Genomic DNA, 24,418 nt, shown 5'->3' with positions numbered 1-24,418 from the left:
AAGATGCAATTTCAATGTCCTTGGGTGTAAAATGCATAAATAACATCAGCCAGAGCTGAAAAATTCAAAAAGGCAGACAAAAAGTAATACAATTTTATTTACAGTGATTAATTGTCTTGCTGATGTCTTCTCATTTCATCTTGTTGATTGTGTCCTTCTGCACTTGGATTCGCAGTTTCAGACCTTTCTGCAGCCATTACAATACAGCTTATTCTGCCTTCTGTGTTTATTTAGCCCCAGTGTGTCAATCTGAATGAAACACTGTGTGGATCACTTCTGGAGATAAAGGCCATGTGCAGAACGACTGTGTTAGAGTACCGAGTCAAACTATTATATCCCAGAATTCAAAGCAGTTCCCCATTGTTTCCACAGAACTAGAAGGTGTTTTGGTGGGACCCCATGGCAGGAATTGTTTCTCATTAATTATTTTTTAAACTTTTGATAATACATTTTTAAAATAAAGGTGGTTATCATTATTATTATTATTATTATTATTGTTGTTTTGGTTGGTGGCAGGGGTTTTCTATGCCTCCACTCTCCAAATTGGAATTTTTACGCCTAGACCTTTTTGAAAGTGCTGGCTGTAGATGTGATGTTTATGCAGAAAGAGAGCAGTTTTGAGGCAGAATAGAATCAGAAGATGGCATTAACTTGTCAGGATTCACGTAGGAGTCCTAACCGGGAAGAAGATTAAATACATGAGCCCATGGATGTGTATCCAGGACTGAGGTGAAAGAACAGAGAGGTAAGTTGTTAGCCAAAAAAAGGTACATATAGCCGGAGCCAAATAACACAAGGCATAATCTGTAAACGCAAAACTAACAATAGAAAATGACAATAAGTTTTTTTTTTTTTATCATTAATACTATTTTGGTCAATCAAGAACAGCACAACCCTGACCTTTATGCCAATAATGCATTGCATACACCTCATCATCCAGTCTAGTATTGGCATAGCAACTGTCAACAAAATTATGCCAAAATGGCAGTTCTAATACGGAAAACAAAACGGTTCTGATGGAAAAAGTAAATCATTTTACAACAATTTCAGAACACAGGAAAAAAAAAAAAAAAAGTATGTTTATTTTTCGTGTAGCATTCTTTACTGAGTGCAGGCACAGACTGCTGTGGCAAGTTCTCAGATAAAATGCAAATACAAGCTTTACTACCTACATAATGATTACATAAAGGCACAAGGTAGTTTGGAAATGATTAATATAATTGTAGCCCAGCACTATGTTTTATTAATTACCTGTTTGGCTATGGCCAGTTGAGAATGGAGAAAAGGAAAACAAAAAATTTAGTCAGCTGTATCCTGGAGGGTTCATGTTCAGTAAGAACACAGAAGGTCAAAGGCAAAGTCACACACATTCTTGGTCCTAGAGACCCTGGCCCACTGGTCATCCACACCCTCCTGGGCATTGAATACTAAAGTCTAATCTGATGACGGAATCTTTTAATCCACTGACTCCAGGGTTTCCAGTACCATGCATGCCTTTTTCATGACCAAAAAAAAAAACAACAATGATTAGTTTTTAAAAATCAAAGAACAGCTGGAGAAAAAAATTAAATAATCAGCTAGACCTTGACAATAGGCCTGATTTTTGAGTTTTAGGGTCAGGACTGCTTTGAGATTTAAGGTCTTTTTGGAGTTACAGGGCCTGCTTGAAGTTAGGGCCCACAATCCACAAAACAGATCCTGTTCTCACGGTCACCAGCTAATCACTTAAAAAAATGAGTCACTAGATCAAGTATTCATCCAATGGAAAATATGTGTGTGACAATTCTCGATTGTTTTGGCTTCCTTGTCGTTTCATCAAGATCTCCTTCTGTCCAGTTTCATGCAAAAGTGTCGAAGCATCCTAAGTTTGGGTAAAGATCTCTGCACAATTCTTTCATTTTCTTTCCCCCGTGAATCCTGGACACTGGAAAACTTTGCCCATGAGCTTTTTCTTATGTTAATTAACTCCCAATTTTTAGAATTATGATATTGGTGATCAGAAATTGCTAGTTATTAAATGGGCATGAGAAAAGTAACAACCCTAGGTCAAGTTTTCATATCACTAAAACATTAGACAACTGCCAGAAATAGAAAATATCGGTTTGTTTGAAGTAAGGGACAAGGAGATGAAACATAATTAACAAGCAAAGTGAAAATTCATTACTGGGAAGACAGAAATTACGTAACCAAAACCAAACTGCTAAGCTTTAGTTGTAGTCAGAAAACAAAGCAGAGAATTGATAACCATAAATTTGAAAATGACAAATGACTAGTGCTACTGAGTTTGAATGTATCCACAATCTTGGACAAACTGTTGAATACAGCTGATATGTTGGTGATGTCATGTGATGTGTCTTTCAGTATCATGCCCCCTTGCAACAGGATGTGCCTACGTGGCAATGTTTCACCAAAATCAGGAAACAATAAAATGGTGCTGTGGGAAAATGTGAAAATATTTGAACTCCTTCAAAATAAAATCAAAAGTAAAAACTACTTAAAAATTTGAAATCAGCACCACAAAAACTCTAAAGAGGAAGGCTAGAACAATACTAAAGAACATAACTAAAAACCATGTAAGAATAATCACTACAAGATGACAGCAAATGGTTTCTATTATTCACAATATTTAATGTGATTTTGCTATGGGCAGGTGATAAAAACTAATAAGGCTGTCACTTTATCTCAACAGTCTGAGAGTACTTTGGTCTCCAAAGATGTAAAACTTGCCTTTACCGATTAGTGTGGACCCACCTGAAAACATCCTAGAAATTGTTAAAAACAGCACAACCCTTCATCCAGCCCCACATACCATAATACTTGCCCCAGTAAGAGTCGGGAGGAAAGTATTAAAGTGAGGTCAGAATTTTCCATTAGTCAGACACCCAGATGTTTGGAAAATTACAGAAGTCATAAAAGGATATTTTTGGCGGTGTAACACGAATCGAGACATAAAAGTTTACATTCCAGCTTATGAAATTTTAATGGGGCAAAGTCTAATTTTGGACTCCCAACAGGGTTGTTGCAACTGATACCGACTGTAGTTCACCCTTGGGAGTAAATGATCACAGATTTTATTAGAGAGCTTCCTTTTCACAGGGTCAAACAACTGTATTAGTTATTGTAGATTGCCTTTTCAAGGAGCAGGTACTTCATTCTTTTAAAAAGGCTTTCATTTGCCAAGGAATTAATCAGCATGCTCTATATGAAAGGAAGTTTTTATAGATTAGATTATTTTTATTGGTTTATTGCAATGAATAACTACAAGGAACATTGCTTTAATTTCAGGGTTTCACCCTCATTCTTATTGTGAACATTTTGGTGAATTTAAGAGCCTTTGCCCCATTTCTGGTCCTGGACAGGCCTAAGTCTTGCCTCATGAGTTGCAACTAATTTGCCCAAAGTGAGAGCAATTCAGTGGCTGTGAAACAAAAATAAAGAGATGTCTGTATTTTTTGCAAGGTTTAGGATCTTCTCCCATTTTGTTGCTGTGGGAGGAATTCACAATAACCATGGTGGCATCTTAGAATTTCGTTTGCTGTGGGTTTTTGTGTTGGTTTCTGAAGTCTGCTGCTATAATGTACATTATGATGCTTGATGTCTTAATGTGCCCCTAATCTGGGATTGCAGAGCATACCTAAACATCCTGTATTTGGATTGGATTAAGGCTGTTTTACAAATCCTTCTTTATCTTTCTAGTGTTAGAGAAGACACAAAGGAACTGTCAAAACTTCACTTTGCACTTTGTTTTGGTTTAGTTGCTTGTTTGCTGTCAGACTGATGTATTTCAAATGTTTATTTCTTTTAATGTTGATAATTATAACTGACAACTAATGAAAGTCCCAAATTCAGTATCTCGGAAAATTAGAATGTCAATTATGACCAATGCAAAAAAAGGATTTTTAGAAATGTTGGCCAACTGAAAGGTATGAACATGAAAAGTATGAGCATGTACAGCACTCAATATTTAGTTGGGGCTCCTTTGGCCTGGATTACTGCAGCAATGCGGCGTATCATGGAGTCGATCAGTCTGTGGCACTGCTCAGGTGTTATGAGAGCCCATGTTGCTCTGATAGTGGCCTTCAGCTCTTCTGAATTGTTGGGTCTGGCGTATTGCATCTTCCTCTTCACAATACTCCATAGATTTTCTATGGTGTCAAGGTCAGGCGAGTTTGCTGGCCAATCAAGAACAGGGATACCATGGTCCTTAAACCAGGTACTGGTAGCATTGGCACTGTGTGCAGGTGCCAGGTCCTGTTGGAAAATGAAATCTGCATCTCCATAAAGTTCGTCAGCAGCAGGAAGCATGAAGTGCTCTAAAACTTCCTGGTAGATGGCTGCGTTGACCTTGGACCTCAGAAAACACAATGGACCAACACCAGCAGATGACATGGCACCCCAAACCATCACCGACTGGAAACTTTACACTGGACCTCATGCAATGTGGATTCTGTGCCTCTCCTCTCTTCCTCCAGACTCTGGGACCTTGATTTCCAAAGGAAATGCAAAATTTACTTTCATCAGAGAACATAACTTTGGACCACTCAGCAGCAGTCCAAAGGTGAGACGCTTCTGACGCTGTCTCTTGTTCAAGAGTGGCTTGACACAAGGAATGCGACAGCTGAAACCCATGTCTTGCATACGTCTGTGCGTGGTGGTTCTTGAAGCACTGACTCCAGCTGCAGTCCACTCTTTGTGAATCTCCCCCACATTTTTGAATGGGTTTTGTTTCACAATCCTCTCCAGGGTGCGGTTATCCCTATTGCTTGTACACTTTTTTCTACCACATCTTGCCCTTCCCTTCGCCTCTCTATTAATGTGCTTGGACACAGAGCTCTGTGAACAGCCAGCCTCTTTAGCAATGACCTTTTGTGTCTTGCCCTCCTTGTGCAAGGTGTCAATGGTCGTCTTTTGGACAACTGTCAAGTCAGCAGTCTTCCCCATGATTGTGTAGCCTACAGAACTCGACTGGGAGACCATTTAAAGGCTTTTGCAGGTGTTTTGAGTTAATTAGCTGATTAGAGTGTGGCACCAGGTGTCTTCAATATTGAACCTTTTCACAATATTCTAATTTTCCGAGATACTGAATTTGGGACTTTCATTAGTTGTCAGTTATAATCATCAACATTAAAAGAAATAAACATTTGATTAAACATCAGTCTTTGTGTAATGAATGAATCTAATATACAAGTTCCACTTTTTGAATGGAATTACTGAAATAAATCAACTTTGTCATGATATTCTAGTTTTATGACCAGCACCTGTACCTTTTACCTGGCCTTTGAATTTGATTTTACTTTCTTCCTCCAAGCCCTTCTTTTGCACACAAATCATTATAAGTCTCCTTAACACCAGCATCCCCCCATTGGTTGACTTAAATAGTTAACTGAGGGAGTACATATGAGTGGTCTGTAAGGCATCTGGGATTAACTGCTGCCTTCAAACTAAAGCTGCTGGGATAGGCTGTGACTAACACAGAATCCTAAATTACAGTTAAGTCCATAAGTATTTGGATAGTGATACAAATTTCATTGGCTCTGTGCACCATCACAATGGATTTGAAATGAAGCAATCAAGGTGTGATTGAAGTGTAGACTTACAGTTTTAATTTAAGGCATTTAACAAAAATATTTTATGAGCCGTTTAGAAAAGACAGCCATTTTTATACATGGTCCTCCCATTTTCAGGAGCTCAAAAGTATTTGGACAATCAAACATAATCATGAATATAATGATCATTTTCAATATTTGGTTGAAACTCCTTTACAGTCAATGACTGCCTGAAGTCTGGAACCCATGGCCATTTCTAAGTTCTGGGTTTCCACTCTAGTGATGCTTTCTCAGGCCTTTATTGCAGCTGTCTTCAGGTACTGTTTGTTCATTTGACTTTCTGCCTTCCGTTTTTGTCTTTGGCAGGTGAAATGCATGTCTAGTTGGGTTGAGGTAATTTGATTGACTTGGCCATTGACGAATATTCCACTACTTTGCTTTGAAAGGGACTTATTTTCTCTCACAGTAAGTTTTGGCTCATTGTCCCTCTGTACTATGAAGCATTGATCTATCCGTACACTTCAGAAATCATACTGCAACTTTTGTCAGTAGTTATATCATCAATATATACCAGTAACCACTTTTCTTGTCAGTCACACATGCCCAGGCCATAACATTGCCTCCACCATATTTTACAGATGAAAACTATTCCAAAACTGGACTATTTTTTCAAGATTTTTTTTCTGGCAAAGTATAATCTGTCCTTCCTTGAAGCTTTCCAGTGGTTTGCACCTTATGGTAAACCCTCAGTACTTTCATTAAGTTTTCTCTTGATTTCAGACTTTGGTAATGATAGGTCTACCTCCCAGAGAGTGTTCCTAGTTTGGCTAAATGTTGTGAGTTTGTTTTTCTTCACCAAGGAAAGAATTTTATGATTATCCAGCACAGTTGTCTTCCATGATTGTCCAGGCCTTCTAGTGTTGCTGAGCTCACCAGTGTGTTCCTTCTCTTTAAGAATGTACCAAATGGTTGACTTGACCACTCCTGGTGTTTTCAGCTGCCTCTCTTGGATGGGGTTCCATTGTTTTCTCTGCCTAATGATGGTCTGTTTTTATTTGCATGGATAGCCTTTTGGACCTCATATTGAGAGTTCACATTGATAGCTTCAACACTTGCAATCCGCTCCAGACCTTCTATCTGATTAATAGTTAATGAAATGAGTGACCTGCTCACATCTGGCTATGGAATTGTCAGTCAATTGTCCAAATATGTTTAAGCCTCTGAAAATGGAGGGACCCTGTATAAAAATTGATGTCATTCCTATATGGCTCATATATTTCTTTTAAACCGTTTGAATTAATGCCAAAAGCTTACACTTCAATCATGTAATTATTCCCTCATTTCAAATCCATCGTGGTGACGTATAGAGCCAAAATGATATAAATTGTGTCACTGTCCAAATACTTAAGGAACTAACTGTAGATTAACATTTTCAGAACAATAACAGATGCTTTAAAGACCATTAAGAAGGGACTTTACTTAGATAATCTGATTTATGTGTGGTGGACATTCACAGTTTTAGGCCATTGTTAGTAGAACTCATTTATGAATAAATGTTTCCATAATGAAATCTGTCTCAAAGCTGACCTTTAAACAGAGGACATTGTAATTTTCAATCAAACTTCTTTACAGAGCCATCTCCATCAGGTTGTGTCAAAGGGAAAGTTGTCAGTTTCATGTAAAACACAGAAGTGAGTTTTTTTTTTTTCTTAATAAACTATAGGTCTTACCCTCACCATTTCTGCTGCTCTTGGGACTGTTATTAAAATCTGGAGAGCAATAAGAGAGACGCACATAAGCTGTGATGAGAGTTAATGACAAATATAATGGCCATGACCGCCATATATTGACATAGCATAATATTTGCTGACTTTGATTGTCTGTTCTCATCAGTTTTCTTGATTACATATAATCCATATCATCTTAAATTTTCTTGTAATTTGAATTGGTACACTTTTTAAAATAAGTATACCTTCTACTAGGCTGTTCTTGAAGACCTCACCGTTAGATCCTGGTGTATCTAACACTCTGTATCTCCCCATTATGACCATCTGTCATGACCTCCTCTCTAATTTGATCCTGGTTCTTGATCTAGATCTCATGTGGTCAGGTTCAGCCTTGATCCTAGCAACAAGAGCTCAAGAACACAGTTAGAAACGTGCTAAGAAAAAAATAAAAATCACACAAAGCTTTTCTTCACCCAAAAAGTACACATGGAACACACATGGTGGACCGTAGGACTGTGGAGACTTTCAGATCTCATCTTGATGTCATGTTGGAGGAATTAAGAGAGTAGCAGGATTAACAAGTTTGTTGGGCTGAATAGTCTGTTCTTGTCACAACTGTTGTAATGTTCTAACAGATGTACTTTTGATTATTTTACTGAATATTAATTCTAAAAGTGTGTAATGCCTTTATATATTTGCACTAAACCATTAAAAAAACAGACATATGTCATTGATTTTTTTTCTTTTTTCTTTTCTTTCTTGTTTTTTTTTTTTAATACATTTTCCAGAACTCAATCTTTATAGGGTTGGTTGGTGTGACTTGTGTGTGTGTGTGTGTGTATATATATATATATATATATATATATATATATATATATATATATATACAGTACACAGTATACACTGATCAGACACAACATTAAAACCACCTTCCTAGTATTCTGTAGGTACATCTTTGTACTGCCAAAAGAGCTCTGACCCAATGCGACAAGAACTTTGAAAGACCTCTTAAGGTGTCCTGTGGTACCTGGATGTTAGCTGACAATCCTACAAATTCTATAAGTTGTGAGGCGGTGGCTTCATGGATTGGACCTTTTTTCCAGCTCATCCCACAAATGGTCAATTGGATAGAGATCTGGGGAATTTGGAAGCCAAGTCAACATCATGAACTCTTTGTCATGCTTCTTGAACAATTTCTGAATAATTTTTGCCATGTGTCAGAATGCATTATCCTGCTAAATGAACACTGCCATCCTCTGGGCTTGAACAGAACTGCTTCTATGTGAAGTCCTATTTGTATCTGTATTCATCTAGATCATTAAATATAAAGAGATATTCAAGTTTCTGAAGGATTTCACTTAGTCTCAGGTCACTGAGATATTTAAGGTGCCTTGTGATCAGCCTGATCAGATCCATCTGTGGCTCTGTCTCATTGTCTACTAAGTTGATCTCCCTAAATTTAAACAGAAACCAAAATGAAAGCTTCTGGTACTGAGTGCCTTTGACCCTATCAAATATGATCTTCTGGACCATGGTGGTCTTCCCAATTCCGGCCTCTCTACTGACCACTATGATGTGGGGAAGAGTCTCACTCTCTGTACTCCTTCTAAAAATCTGTTCAGTCCAAATAGGGTCACGTTTCACTTTTGCATTCTCTTTGACTAGCTTTGCATAAGTCCTCCTCATCTTCTCCACTTTATGATGCTTTTCATTGTTGGTCCTTCAGTACTGACCAATGACCATCAACTCAGCATATCGCGTCTCAAATCCTCATAGCTCTGGTGTGTGGATATCCAGGAAAAGCCTGATCCTCCAGAGTCTTTGAAGGTTCAGACACACCATCTTTGTGTGTCTCTTGGAGGCCTAAAAGTCATAATGAGAACAAGTGAAAAAGTTCAGGAGCAGGAAAATGGACAAGCTGATGTCCAGAGACACAAAACTAGTGGTTTTACCTTTGATAATGATAGAGAGGGTATATGTGTAACAGGTAACTCCTTGGATAAGATGAGTCACTGCTACCATACAACTTTTACTGAGTTTTTATTGTATTGCTAGGATGAAATTGTGCCCCAACACTTTGATGTTGTTTTGCTTCCTCTTTACAAGTGGTATTTTACATATGCACAAACAGGGTATATATATATATATACAGTACATTTAAAAAACCAAAAAAAAAAAAAAAACACAAAATGAATACACCGTATTTCCTTTCTAATAAACAATCCCCTTCAATTCTCACTTCTTACAACTATTTCTCCTAACAGGTGTCACACATGTGCATATGGGTGGAGTGATATAAAGGACCATAACTGATGAACTGAGCCATTCGCAGTTTCAGTATCACTTCCATGTGCACACATGCTTGGCTTAATCTTTAAGACAAGCATTTGTTACTGGCAGGATCAACCAGGTATGTGGCCGTGGAGCCGGGTGGCCTTGGCAATCAAATGGGTGATCACTCAGCTGAGGTACTACCTTCTGGGCCGTTAGTTCATCCTGGTGACGAACCATGCACCTTTTCAATAGATGGCCTTGCACAGGGACTCAAACTGCAAGTCATGAGGTGGTTTCTAGACCTTCAGCCATACAGTTTTTTGGTCGTTCATCGCCAAGGAGACCTGCAAAGCAATGCCGATGCCCTCTCCTAGTGTCACGAGCTCTCGGCCAGGTACACCAGACTTAGTGGGTCTGGTCTGGGCTGATGGGGCGTGTCACACACGTGCCACAGGCAACTGTGCCAGCAGGGATCCCCTTAATCAGTCCAAGACAGGAAACTTGTACAGCTCATTAGTTCTCTCCATCCTGGGAACAAATCCTTTTCCTAATGATGTCCAGCATCTTCAAGTACAGTAATTCCAAACTGTTTGATGTCAAGCAATTTAGCCGTTCCTATCTTAAATGCCGGTTTATTGGTGTCCACTGTCTTTTCCTTTTCTTGCTTTTTATTTCCATGGCAATCCATTATTTTTTCCTTCCTCCAGTGTTGTCAAAATGTGTTTTTCAAAGATGGCTAGAAGCCCTCTCATTTCTGGCAATAATACAGTGGCCTGTAAAAGACAAATTGCCAAGGATCCTGCTTTCCCAAGGAAAAAAATTGCCTAAATATCTTATATCTTAGGCTTACATTTTTTTAACAAGAACCACTGGAGAACACAGTTAAATTACCATATGTAGTTCATTACATACTGTATGGAGGATATGGAGTTGGGGAGAGAAATGGGGAAGGACAGAGGATAGTATATTTTGCCATGGTATCAGATTTGGTAATAGTTAATAAATTTTTTTGAAAAGAAAGTAAAATACCTTGTTGATTTGATTAGTGGAGGAAAGGGAAGCCAAATAGACTTTCCAATGTCTAGGAGTTCTCCTTTGCCTGAAATTGATCATTTTTGTCTGATCTGTTACCCTTGTGTTTCCAGATTTCCTTCATTGCTCCCATTACTGTCTTTTCCTCTCTCTCTCTCTCTCTCTCTCTGTAGATTTGATACGAAGATTTTCTGAAGTTATTAAAACATTTAATCATGAGGATCTCCTTAAGGTCACCAAATATTACAGGCCCTATGTGGACTATGTGATCGAATGCAGCATCGTAAGTGTCCTACAGAACCTAGTCACCAAACACATCCTCACCAATGATGAGGCCAAGGTAGGAGATCCTCTGTGTTAATAAGGTGGAAGAGGAGTAGATGTGAGGAGGAGAGCTGACATGACAAAACTCAGTGTTAGCAAGAGATTTAATTCTCAGCTGTCCATCACTCATCTGTAAACCATTTTCCTGTTTCATATATTTCAGAGATTCAAAGCCAAAGGACAGCATAAGGAGACAGACAATGTGGAGTCCATCATCGGTGACATGATCAACAAAGATAGCATGATGCTGGTCAGCATGTGGCAGGCATTGGCTGAAGAACTTGAGAGATTTCCATTACCAAATCTGACAAGAATACTGGAGGAGTTGACAGAGGGGGGTGAGTTATGGGAGTCACAAAGAAACTCTAAATGTACATTGGAATATTGGATTAAAACAGAGGGAGGACTCAGGAACACAACAAAAAAGAGTATATGTGCAATGTGCCCGTGTGTAGCCCTCTGCACAATGTTGACTGGTCCTCTCACTAACACTGGGATTTTAGCCTTAGTCACATTGATACAATTCTCTCTCCAATTGATCTTTTTTTCTTAAATCCACAACAGGATTGAAGGGTTTTACTGTAACTATTTGAGATGTGATGTTTTGCTGCTGTTTGTTGGTGTCATATTTCACACTTTCGTTATTTTCTGTCCTGTTGTCCCAAAATCTTTTAAGACCCTCAACCTACAGTGTCCCCATGCTGCCTACAGACTTTGTTGTTCTTTATCAGCCTGAGACACACAGGCTTCATTGTCCTCCTTGTCCCTGACCTCAGCTTCTTTTTTGGTTCACTTCCATAACCAGCAGATATGTGTCTTTGTTTACTTTTTAATGTTTTTTCCTTTTTATTTCTTTGCAAACTTTCAGCCTCAAATCCAAAGGAGACATTTTGTTCTAACATTTCAATGTTGAGTTGCTGCTTTTTCCACTGTCATCCATTTCAATGTTACTTCCATGATCTTCTGTCTGCCCCTAGACAAGCCACACCCCTTCAGAGCTTCCTCTCCTCATTTTTATGTTGAGTCAGATGACCATGAGACCTCTTCTGGGGATTGGCTGAACATCTTGATGTCACACTGCTGGCTGTGAAAATTATGAGCTTAGACTTTGAAGGACACCTGAGCTTCTGTAAGGCTGTTTACTGCCCAAATCATGTCAAACAAGTCTTTCTTTGGACTCTCTACAATAACAGTGTCACTCAACATGCCTACTATGTGAGTTTCTCTGTATTTGGTGACTTCCAGGGACTTTGTCACCTGAGCAAGCACATTACTGACCTACTGGCCAGTTCTTGCTTTATACTTTAGCCAGAGACAGTTACATATTGGTGCCAATCCGTCACATTTAGACAAGAAGTACATTTGAGATTACTGTTTATAAATTGCCCACATTTTGTGTTCTTGTATAAGTTACAATTTCCAATGGTAATCTTTTCCTTCCTTTTTAGGTCTGGACCTCTTCAAGGACATTCATACCAGTTTCCAACCTTTTCCCATTGATGCTCATATTAAAGGTAAAAATGCTGGTCTTATGTCTCTGGTCATCAGCTTGTCCATTTTCCTGTTCCCAAGATTTTTCACTTGTTCTCATTATTACTTTTAGGCCTCCAAGAAACACACAAAGATGGTGTGTCTGAACCCACAAGGACTCTGGAGGATCAGGCTTCTCCTAGATATCCTGTGGGTTTTGAGACTCGATATGCTGAGTTGATGGTTATTGGTCAATACAGAAGGATCAACCATGAAAAGCTTCATGAACTAGAGAAGATGGGGAGGACTCATGCAATGCTGGTCGAGGAGAAGACAAAAATTAAATCTGAGCCTATCTGGACTGAGCAGCTTTTTAGAAGGAGTATAGAGAGTGAGACTCCTCCCCACATCATAGTAGTTAGTGGAGTGGCAGGAATTGGGAAGACCACCATGGTCGAGAAGATCATGTTTGACTGGGCCAGAGGCACTCAGTACCAGAAGTTTGCATTTGTGTTTCTTTTTAAATTCAGGGAGCTCAGCTTACTAGACACAGAAACAGAGCCACACATGGCTCTGACCAGGCTGATCACAAGGCACTATAAATATCTTAATGATCTTAGATTGAGTGAAATCCTTCAGAAACCTGAATCTCTCCTCTTTATATTTGATGGCCTGGATGAGTACAGACACAAACTGGACTTCACACAGAAGCGGCTCTGTTCAACACCAGACGACTACTGTCCTATCCCTATTCTGATCACCAGCCTGATCAGTCAGACATTACTTAAGGGCTGTTCAGTGCTCATAACAACAAAACCAACAGCTCTGGAGTCCCTAAACATGAAAAGAGTGGATCGATTTGTAGAAATCCTGGGATTCTTCCCTGAACAAAGGCTGCTGTTCTTTAAAAAATTCTTTGATGATGCTGATCAGGGTGCTGAGGCTTTTCAGTATGTGGAAGAGAATGCCATGCTGTATACCATGTGCTTCAACCCCTCGTTCTGCTGGATTATTTGCTGTGTGTTGAAGAGCTACTTCATGACACCTAAAGAAGAGCGAGGAGCTGCACCCAGAACTTTCACTGAGCTCTTTGGGATGTTTCTTTGCAACACCCTGACCAATCACAGGAAAGAAGCCAAGGACCAGCGAAGGATTCTGATAAAATTGGGAAAAATGGCTTATTATGGGGTGGCTAACAGGATTCATGTGTTTTATGACAAGTTTGAGATGTCCACCTTTGGTCTCCAGTCAGTCCCGTCCTCTCTTTTCCTCTCAGGGTTTCTCAAAGAAATCCTTCAAAGAGAAAGCACTCTGGAGCAAACAGCATATACATTCTACCATATTACCCTGCAAGAGTTCATAGCTGCCTGCTCTTTCTATCTCGATCCATCAGGGGGTGTTGAGGAGCTTCTTGCGATGCTGGACTCCTGTGAAGATGGACGATTTGAGATTCTCATTCGATTCCTTGCCGGACTGACCAGGCCTTCTCTTTTTAAAGCACTGGGTGGAATCCTGGGGGAGTTTGATAGGAAGACGACACAACAGATACTGGAGTGGGTAAAGAAGAAAGCTGTGCAGGGACTACAGGGCCAAGATAAAAGTGAAGCTCTGCGAGTGTGTCAATGGCTCTATGAGACTCAGAATGAGAAATTAATCAGAAATGCTATTGGGAAGCATTTAAAGATGGACTTCAGTTCCATGACTTTATCACCTCTGGACTGTGCTGTGCTGAGCTCTGTCATCAGCTGCTGTGGAGAACTTGAGGAGCTTAACCTGTCAAACACGCACCTCATCCCAGAGTGCATCAGGAGGCTGGCACCGGGTCTCAGCTGCTGTAGACATGTCAAGTGAGTAATCAGACCTTCATTAGTTTAGTTTTGTTGTCTGTAAACTCAGTTGAGTTTCATTCGAGTCTTAAATCCACTTGTGATAAGCCCCACCTTCCACCCTTCAGGAACTGATGTTACTGCGGTGATGTCTCATGAACATTTGTCAGCTATTCCTCACATATCCGTGGCACATTAAGACTCTGCTCATTCGGAGCCCTGCATCTGTTTGAGCTGAAGTCCTCAATTATTTGTTGGTCACATTTTTGTTTAAAGTAATGAATAGTGCTCTTCAGGAAGATTTAAGCAGTGATTCATTATTCTCAGGAGTTGGCCCAGTGGTCAGTTATTAGGTCACTTGATTCAGGATCAGAATGTGACCACAACTCATATGACCTACATGAAAAAAGAGTGGATTTAATAAAGAATGAAAATGTTCTTCTGAGAGGTGACACTGTTGCTAACCATAATGTGATCAAAACAGTAGCCTAGAGGTAAAGTGGACAAAGGGCAGGACCTTGGTGGATGGTCAGAAGTGCATAAACAAAACAAAATAATAAATCAAAGATTAATAGTTAAAAATAAGCTTTATTAACAATATTTCAATTATACAAGCAGGGTCAATGAAAGTAATTAAGTAGTTTTTAAATAACTAAAACATTCAGTTTAGTAACACAACATAATAAACATTTTGAACAATTATTTACAGTATATATTATGACACCTTTACAAGAAAAAAAAATTCCCTTCTACACTTAAAAGAACATGGTAAAGATATCAAGCTGCCATGTGACACATTGACTGATAGCACAAGAACCTCTCTGTGATATCGGAGAGCAGCCCCGGCATAAAACCTGGACATGTCTTTCAAAATGGACAGTCAGAGCTAGAAAAGTCACTGGTAATCCTGACAACAGCTGGTGCTCCTTCAAAGACAGAATGGCCTCCTTATCTGTCATGTGGTTTAATTCCTCATTTGGCTGATTGTCTTGTTTAGCGGCATCTCTGACTCATCCCTCAAGTTTGAAGCAAACTGTCTTACTGACACTTGTGGATGTCAGTTATTTTAGCCACACCACTAACTTATGACACAAGCTCTGCATCTGTCAAGATTTTTGTTTCATTGCAGTTCTTTTTTGAGTGGAGTTTAAAATGAATGACATCTTAACAGCATCAAATGCCTAACTGTAGGGTCAATTAGTCCATTGTTAAAGGTTTTTGGACCTTTGTAAAGGAACACCATTAACCGCAATAAGAAAGACATACAGCACAAGGGCAGATAAAGTTTGGAGCACTGCCATTCCTGTCTCTTCATCTCTGATCACCAGGGTCACTTTATTAAGGAGTCAGAACAGAGCCTCTAAAATAGGGCACCCTCTACAGGTCACAGAGTTTGCCCGTATCCACTTTAACACACATATAGCTATGAAGACCCTGCAAGACTCTACCATTTGGACTTCTTTTATGACCTCTCAAGGCTTCCCCTCTCTAATGTTTCATAAATCTCCCTAAGTTATGCAATGGCCCTTCGTCCATACAGGAATTCAGCCCTTGTGTTTTTACCTGTGACAGTTCCTTAGTCTCTTCTGTAGAACCTCTGATCCATCTTCTGCATCAAACTAGCAGACTACCATAGTTCCATATCCATCCATCCATCCATCCTGCTATATCCTAACTACAGGGTCACGGGGGTCTGCTGGAGCCAATCCTAGCCAACACTGGGTGCACGCACACACACACACACACACACACACACACACCAAGCACACACTAGGGACAATTTCGGATCACCAATGCACCTAACCTGGGAGGAAACCCGAGTACCCAGAGGAAACCCATGCAGACACGGGGACAACATGCAAACTCCACACAGGGAGGACCCGGAAAGCGAACCCGAGTCTCCTTACTAAGAGGCAGCAGCGCTACCCACTGCGCCACTGTGCCGCCCACAACTGAACTAAGCACATGAAAAGGAAGAAAAAAAAAGAAATCAATGAAAGAAACATTGAAAAGTTGAAAAACTGAAAACAGAACATTACTGAAATGTTTTGTAATACGTAAATGTTTGATGGAAAGCGTACAAGTTTTATCTATGAAATTCAGGTGAGACGTCCTTTATCTCAGGGTTTTACTGTTGTTGCTGTTTTTTTTTGTTTTTGTTTGTTTTTTTGAGATTGTGTGATTTAAATAAGTCCAGTAAGAAATTATGGGAATGCAGAAATATGAAATCTCACTGGCTTATATATGTGGGATTCATTACTGGAATGTAGCACACTTGCTGAGGCAGATTGGTACTCATGAAGGAATTAAAGTTTCTTCTCTGTAATTGAAACTGTCAGGTGAGATTTAGACCTGGAGATAATGATGATTTACCTGCAAGAGTCTGTCTGCCTGCAATTCCTCCTGTGCTTGATTACCTCTGCTTATCTTTACAATCTCTACTCATGTCTTCTCACCTCCACGTGTTGTTCTGCTCTCTTCTTGGCTCTCTTTTTCAAAATTGCACTAACTTCTCTGTGGATGAGTGTGGATCAGCTCTGTGAGAGACTGAGGGAAAATAAACTGTAAATTTGAGACTCTGACATGAATAATCACTCATTAATCAAGCATCCCCAAATTTTTACTCCTGAAATTCTGTCCAATACACAAACTACTTCAGTTGCTTTGTCTAAGTACAATCTGATCCCATTTATAAAGAGCAGAAGCAAATCTAAAATGCCACTAAAGCCCACACTTCTCATTATCTGTGCAATTAACTTAAATCCACATGCCCTACATGCCTAATAAGGACAGATCCTGTGAGGTGGCTGAACACGGGTTCAAGCAAAGCCGGAACAACTCAAAAAGGTTTGGGACTTCATCCAGGTAGTCCCTTTTAATTCCTTCAAATTTCGCAATCTTAAACAGGTGCCGTCTTGTAATACTTAACATAAGGCAAGCAAGGATGAAATCAAAACTACTATAGCGCTTGGTAACAGCAAACAAAACAACAGAAAGTATTCTCAGAGCTTTCACTCTCCAGAACTGGTCTCATCAAGGTAAGACAACTTAGTGGAGGCACCCAGTCATTTTATAATGGGAGGACTGGAAGGGTTGGAGCTAGTTTCCTTCACTGGGAGGTTTCTGGGAGCTGTGGGGGGAGAAAAGGGAACAAGTTTAGCAACAGCGCCCCCTCTCACCCTGGCGGGTTACCATTTACCTCGAATGAGCCTTCAAGGAGATCCTGAAATGCACATGTGTGCCAATCCATAACAGATTCAAAAACGTCAAGAAAAACCAGTAAAATACAAAAAAAATCACAGAAGCTGACCTTAAAGTCCCAGTGCCAGCAGTGAGGGATGTTAGTTGTATCTATGAGGTGGACGTTCTTTAAACCTTCTGAAATTTCAGAAGTTGTAAATGAAACCCACTAACCGAGGCACAAGGTCACAACTGGTTCTGTCTCCATATACACATAGATTTTGCTCCATTTATTTCTTTTCTTCTCTTGTCTTCTCTCTCACAAACTCATCTCTTGATTGTCATTAATTCTCGTGTACCTTTGTCCTTCTCTTGTGTTTTGTCCCCTTTCCTCACTTCCTCTTCATCTCTTCCTTATTATTTGCTGATCCTGTTTATCCATTCTCTGATCTTTTCACAATCTAACGTGTAAGGTAGGAGCCAATTCTTGTGTCACATACACTATCCCACTCACACCCCATTGGAGAAATTTCAATTTGCCAATATCCTGATGCAATAGACATAAAAACATGAAGGGATCATTCGGTGTGCATGGAGTTTTATTCTTTCAAATGTGCAGCATGTCTCTCATCTTCACAATTGGTTAACAGAAATAGGATTACTAATAAAATGTTCGTTAATTCATTTTCTCTACTCACTCGTATCCAGTCTCATTGGCAGCACAAGCCAAGATCCAATGCTCGGTAGCACACCAGTGTCCATCAGGGCACACTCATACACATTAAATGACAATTCAGAGCTATCTTTGGACTGTCTCAAATCGCTGGCATCCTCCGACTTAACTTAGACCCTTCACTCTTACAGCTGTGAATATTTGTTAACTTTACCTTGTCACTGCTAACTCCAATTCAGCTCAATGTGACAAGTTTACTTTTGGTCTGGGGTCTCCCCGCAGTTTAAACAACTGTGATGTACACACATCCCGGTTCAGTTTTATGTGTGCTTCCTGTGCTCGGCCATTACTTACGTGATGTGATTAAGGACACCGTGAAACCTATGACTGAGACAGTCTTTGATCATTTTTGCCCATCTTGTGCTCACCCACATCCTCACCTTCTTACTGATGATACAAAAACAAAGAGACAAGAAGACTGCAGGAGGACATTTGTCAATGCCCTCCATTGAGGTGATATGACATTTTTTGCCTGTATTAATGAGGATACAGTAAACAGGAATCATAGATACAGTGCCGGTTATATGACAGTTTGTGAAAAGAGGTTGAGTTGAATAATTGGCTATGATAATGAATTCTCTTTCCACAACTTGCACTACAATTTCTTGGATCACAAGACCTTGATGCATAAATGGCTAAATGACTCCATGTATTTTTCTTTAAAGTGGAGGATCGCTAAGGGATAGTTCAATTTGGAACACAACTGATGTATTGTGGTTTGTGCAGTTGCATTGAAAACAGTCAATCCAGGATCAAGTATTGCCTTGAACACTTACCCTTTCCTACAATCCATTAATAAAGGATTTACTTCAGTGGTTTATTATGTGCCCACATTGTCCCGGCTGAGGACAAAGGAAGAGAATCAGGGTTGGTGTATTGTCTCTTCAGTTATTTGTTTCAGTTTAGTGAGGAAAAGAGAATTTCTCTCTCACTTTTACATCAGTATTGTTACCTGCCCAGTCCTTTGTCCCCTGTCCAACCCTATGCTCTGCTAACCTCTTAAAGTAGTCACAACCTTACATTTGAGTCAAGTCCCATCATGAATTGGGAATTCAGTTAAGTCCACCTTTTTTTCTCTTAAAGCCCCATTGGCTAATTTCAAATGTGCACAGTTAAGTGGTATTGCATTTGTCTATTTTTTTTTTTTTTTTTTGCTTTATCAGGTCGCCTTAGATAAAGGCTAATAAATAAATAATTAAATGAATGAATGAATATTGTAGTTGGTAGTGTTGGCTGCCTTATGGATTCCGCATGCTGGTTTCAATGCATGCATCCAGATGATGTCTGTGTGGAGTCTGCATATTGTCCTCATGTCTCAGTGGTATTTCCTAAAATCACATATTTCTAAGGATGTGCAGGACAAGTTAATTAGTACAGTGGAACCTCGAGATACGAGTTTAATTCGTTCCAGCACTGAGCTCGTACAGCGAATTTCTCGTATCTAGAACAAACTTCCCCATTGAAAATAATGGAAATCCAGTTAATCCGTTCCGCGCCCCAAAAATATTAACATAAAAATCAATTTTCCTAACAAATAACACTGATAAATAATATATACTGTAGTCTACCTTTAATAAATAACACTGGTAAATAATATAACTGTAGTTAATTTTTATGAAGAGTCCTGGCTGGCTTGAGGGAGACGATGGGGTGGTGGGGAGGAGGAAACGGGTTACTGTGGGGAGAGGATCCGTGGAATAATTATTTTCACGTTAAATGCAAAAAAAAAACAATGAAATCACAAGCGCACAAACGCGTAGATCCTCACGCTAGGGGAGAACAAGGAACACTGAGTGAGCTGGTGGGCGGGCAGCGTCAGCTTGTGTGAATCCAGCGCCAGAGAGAGACAGAGGCACGCAGGCAGCCCGATAGAGAGAGAGAGACGCGCACGCACATACAGGCAGCGCCAGAGAGAGACAAAGGCACACACAGAGATAGATAGATAAACAGACAATAACTTTGTATGATGTTAAATGTTAACGTTTACCATCCCAAAGGTGGAATTGAAGAGTCTCATAGTTTGGGGGAGGAACGATCTCCTCAATCTGTCAGTGGAGCAGGACAGTGACAGCAGTCTGTCGCTGAAGCTGCTCCTCTGTCAGGAGATGATACTGTTTAGTGGATGCAGTGGATTCTCCATAATTGAGAGGAGCCTGCTGAGCGCCTGTTGCTCTGCCTCAGATGTTAAACTGTCCAGCTCCATGCCAACAATAGAGCCTGCCTTCCTCACCAGTTTGTCCAGGCGTGAGGCGTCTTTCTTCTTAATGCTGCCTCCCCAGCTCACCACCGCGTAGAACAGGGCGCTCGCCACAACCGTCTGATAGAACATCTGCAGCATCTTATTGATCTTATTCGAGGCGGATCGGGAAATGTGTCACGCATGCCCACAGCCTGGCTCGTGGCTCGTTATGCGAGCCAATGCTCGTATTTAGATCTGAATTTTTCGCTCATACTTTCCTCGTATCTTGAATTTCTCGTATACAGAGGTGATCATATCTCGAGGTTCCACTGTATTTTCAAATTGTCTTTGTGTAGACATTTTCATAAGTGCAGGACCATGGAACTGGAACTCTGTCCAGGGCTGTTTTCTACCTTGCACCCAGTGCTGCTGGGATATGTGCCAGTACTCCCATGAGTTCAAATTTGATTATGCAAGTTTGAGAATGTCTGCATCTTTAATAACATCACCAGGAACTCTAATATTGTTATTCACATGGTCATATTATGCAACAATGAAGTGTGACAAAACTGCAAAATAGGTAATGGATTCTAAATGTTATTACATTTTGTTTTAAATTAAGTGTTTGTGATGAAGTTTGATTTTAATAGAACTAAAATACATTACATATTTTAAAGATCAGACCAGAGCAGGAAGACTGAAGCACTGACAGGTATGTAAATATGAGTTGCACAGGGTTCTTGCTGGGGTGACCACTTGATCTACTTAGTGAGGCCAAGGATAAGCTTGAGCAGGAATCTGCCTGTCCTCGATGTGCATAGTAGCAGCCATGGACCTTGTGCTTGATCTCCTGTTGTACAGAGCTGCATATTCAGTGCTGTGTGTTAGTGTGTAGGCCCTATGTGCTTACTAGTACTACCTTGCACATGTTTGGTTTATACAACCTGTGCTTAAATTCTTGCACTACAAATGTTTGGCATTTCAAGTTAGTGAATGTTTTAAAAACAAATGTTTTATTCTAACAGTTCAGCCATACCAAATGCACTTCTGAACAGGTCATTCACCAGAAGTAAGCTTGTTCAGGTCTGCCCAGTATTTGGACCATTCAGGAAAGATTTTGGTTGCTGCTGGAGGAGGTGTTGGTGAGGCCAGCAGAGGCCATTTATCCTGCGGTCAGAATGTGGAACCCAGTGCCCTAGTGCAGTGACAGGGACACTGTGCTATAAAAATGGCACTGTCCTTTGAATGAGATGTAAAACCGAGGTCCTGACTCTCTGTGGTCATAAGATCCCTGGGCATCCATCATAAAGAGCAGGGTATATCCCAATATGCAGCCTAAATTGCCCACCATGGCCTAATCATTCTGCTCCCTGGTTACCCTCTGTCTCTAACTGGCTATCTCTCACCACTTCACTACCTAACAGCTAACATGAGATGAGCATACTGGCACAAACATGGCTGCCATCATATCATCTAGGTGGATAGTACACGTTAGTAGTGGTGGTGGTTCCCCACTCACTGAAGCACTTTGAGTAGTGTGAAAAGCGCTATATAAATGTAAAGAATTATTATTATTACCCAGGTGTTGGAAAACAAAGACTCCATTGAACCCCTGCTGTCTTCATAACCAGGAGACAAAGAGAAAGAGAAAAATTAAGATTGTCCCACAGGCACCAGTAAGTTTTTATTAATATTGTCCCAAGAGGCTCAAGATGAAACATAAAATGCTTATTAAAAAATTGAAAAAGCTGGTTTGTCTTTCAGACCTAAAATTGCATTTTTGGTCTTTTGTCTACCATTAAATATGATAGGGATGTGATGCCTCATTTATAGAGCTTGCGTGTGCCCAAAAAGAGACTTGAAATGTGCATAGGCAACTTCCCATGTAAACTGCAGGATTAATAAAAGAAAACTTGACAGGGGAACGTTCGTATAGTTATGCCAACTCTGACCCAAGTGTATGGAACATTTAGGAGAAACTGGGAAATGATGACACCCTTGATGAAGAAGGGGAATGCAGCCAAACCAGCTAAATGACTAACTGTAAGCATTATTATAATATCATAAATATATTATAATAATGGCTTATGATATGAATTACAATAATCATCATGAATTATAATTATTCATATCACTTAACCATTATTATAATATGTATTAATGTGGCAAATATATTACACCTCGAAAGTGATAATTATGATGTAACGGATGCATTTCATTTCCCGGTTAAGAGGGCCAATGCTGTTAATTTTTATTCCAGAACCTTTTTTTTGTTTTTTGTATTTGTAAGTTTATGTCAGCTATTTGTTGTAACTTCTCAGGGTACTGGCTGAGAGGTCAGGGCAATCTCAGCTAAGCTTCATCATGTCTGTTGTGGTTAAAGCCATTAACTATCTGTGGAGACACTACATCCTGTTTTCATATTGTATGGATGTACATACATTACATATAACCTATTTTTGACAGCATAAAAAGGCAATTTGCAACAGTGTTCAGTTCTTCTAATGTAATCAGATCACTTTAAGACACTCACAATGCAATAAGGGTACCTAGAGAGAATGAAGCTGCTTTTGTTAACTTTAAGCTGTTATATTTTATTAAGGCTCAAGTCATATGAGATGACAAGATGAGGCTGACACACATCACGTGTCCGTGGCCAGGGCCAACCTGCGATTCATTTATTTTGAAGAAAACTAGCTTTGGCAGACCAGTTTTTCATATATTCTATGCTGTTAATTGTATCCGCAATCTTGCCATAACATGTGCCAGGTAATAACGGCTACTCACTCATATGCTGGCACTATATGCCTTTGTGGAAGGGAAATGAGACTTAGGGTGCATAAAGTGCTTTCCACATTAAATTATAGCATCTATCTTAGAAATAGTATAAAAGGGTTAGTGAATGTCAGAAACGTGTTCAAGCATATCAGGAAACCAGATAAAGGTCAAGTGAACAACAAAAACAAGAATGTACTAGCAGATGGCTGATGTCATACCCAGGATGGTCTAGTAGGATTAAGAAATCAGCAGATTTTCTGCACCTAACAACACTGGACAGTTGTCACATATGTAGAAATTTCAAGGATAAGGGTAGAACCTGTGAGATATGAGAAGAACAAGAATATAGTGAAACAAGACATTTATTTTGGGGTATTTTAAGCTAGCTCAGCTCTCTGCCCAAAATATCTCATATTTTTTTAACCAATCAGATGGGTGTGTAAGGCAATTAAACCAATCAGAGTAAATGTCGGGTAATGTGCATGCATGAATTCAGCACTGCTATGTAAATTCAGTTGTTTAGAAATATGGACCTCTTATTCTTTGACCACTTGCTGTCAGCCTCTGTCCAGTGCACTGTCCCTTAGTAGATTGTTGTACAGGGTGCTCCCTCTTGAGTATTTGCTCAAGAGTAAACAAAAGATGCAATGGTCAAGCTTCCTGCCACCTGGTTCCTGACTCAAAGAGGTCCTAGTTTGAGGACACAATTTCTTTCTTTAAGCATAGTTCAATTTAAATTCTTCCACACCAGACCCTCAGAACACAGAGGAGAGGCGTGATAATTCCACATATAATCATGCGGACCTCTGGCAGGTGCTCTTGAATGCAGGTGGCAAGGTTTCAACAGCATCATGATTGCATATGTATGAGGTTGATTAGCACTGAGGTGTGTTCACAAATGCACATTTACAAGGTGTTTGTGATTTATAAAGGGTAGGTTGAGTAGAAAATGTACATATGGCAGGTTTTATATATCTGACATTTCTTTGTGGCATGCTCATATTTCCATCAAAAGTTTCATCTACTCCACCAGTTTGAATATGTCTTTCACTCTGTCTTTAAATGACCTGGTTCTTACTCTTAAAGGCCAAAAAAAATTTACATCTTTAATTATTTTGCTTTCTTGGTCAGATCTCTTGGTTTTGCTGGCATCTTTGATCCATCCTACATCTGTGCTTATTGTAAGATTTGTCACATAACTCCATCTTCATTTCTTTTCCATTTTCAACTCCACCCTGTTTTTATGCTGTGTGGTGTCTCCTGTTTTTATCTTCTGTCATCTTGTCCTCTCTGCTCTCTCTTGCTCTAATATTTCCTCTCCTTATTCTCAATTCAGTATCAGTCTGTCC

At 39.7% G+C, this 24,418-nt stretch overlaps 1 protein-coding gene across 1 annotated transcript in view; it reads left to right on the top strand.

The window, feature by feature from the left end:
- Window positions 1–24,418, top strand: part of LOC114667693 (NACHT, LRR and PYD domains-containing protein 3-like) — a 66,350-nt gene that overhangs the window by 26,590 nt on the left and 15,342 nt on the right. The window contains exons 3-6 of the mRNA XM_051925090.1: window positions 10,753–10,919; window positions 11,067–11,241; window positions 12,352–12,417; window positions 12,507–14,220. Of these exons, the coding sequence (XP_051781050.1) occupies window positions 10,753–10,919; window positions 11,067–11,241; window positions 12,352–12,417; window positions 12,507–14,220 (2,122 nt within the window). The remainder of the gene's footprint in view (window positions 1–10,752; window positions 10,920–11,066; window positions 11,242–12,351; window positions 12,418–12,506; window positions 14,221–24,418) is intronic.

The sequence above is a fragment of the Erpetoichthys calabaricus genome, chromosome 1 (genome assembly GCF_900747795.2).
Source record: "Erpetoichthys calabaricus chromosome 1, fErpCal1.3, whole genome shotgun sequence".
NCBI lineage: Eukaryota > Metazoa > Chordata > Cladistia > Polypteriformes > Polypteridae > Erpetoichthys > Erpetoichthys calabaricus.
This window is presented reverse-complemented; position numbering and strand designations above follow the sequence as displayed.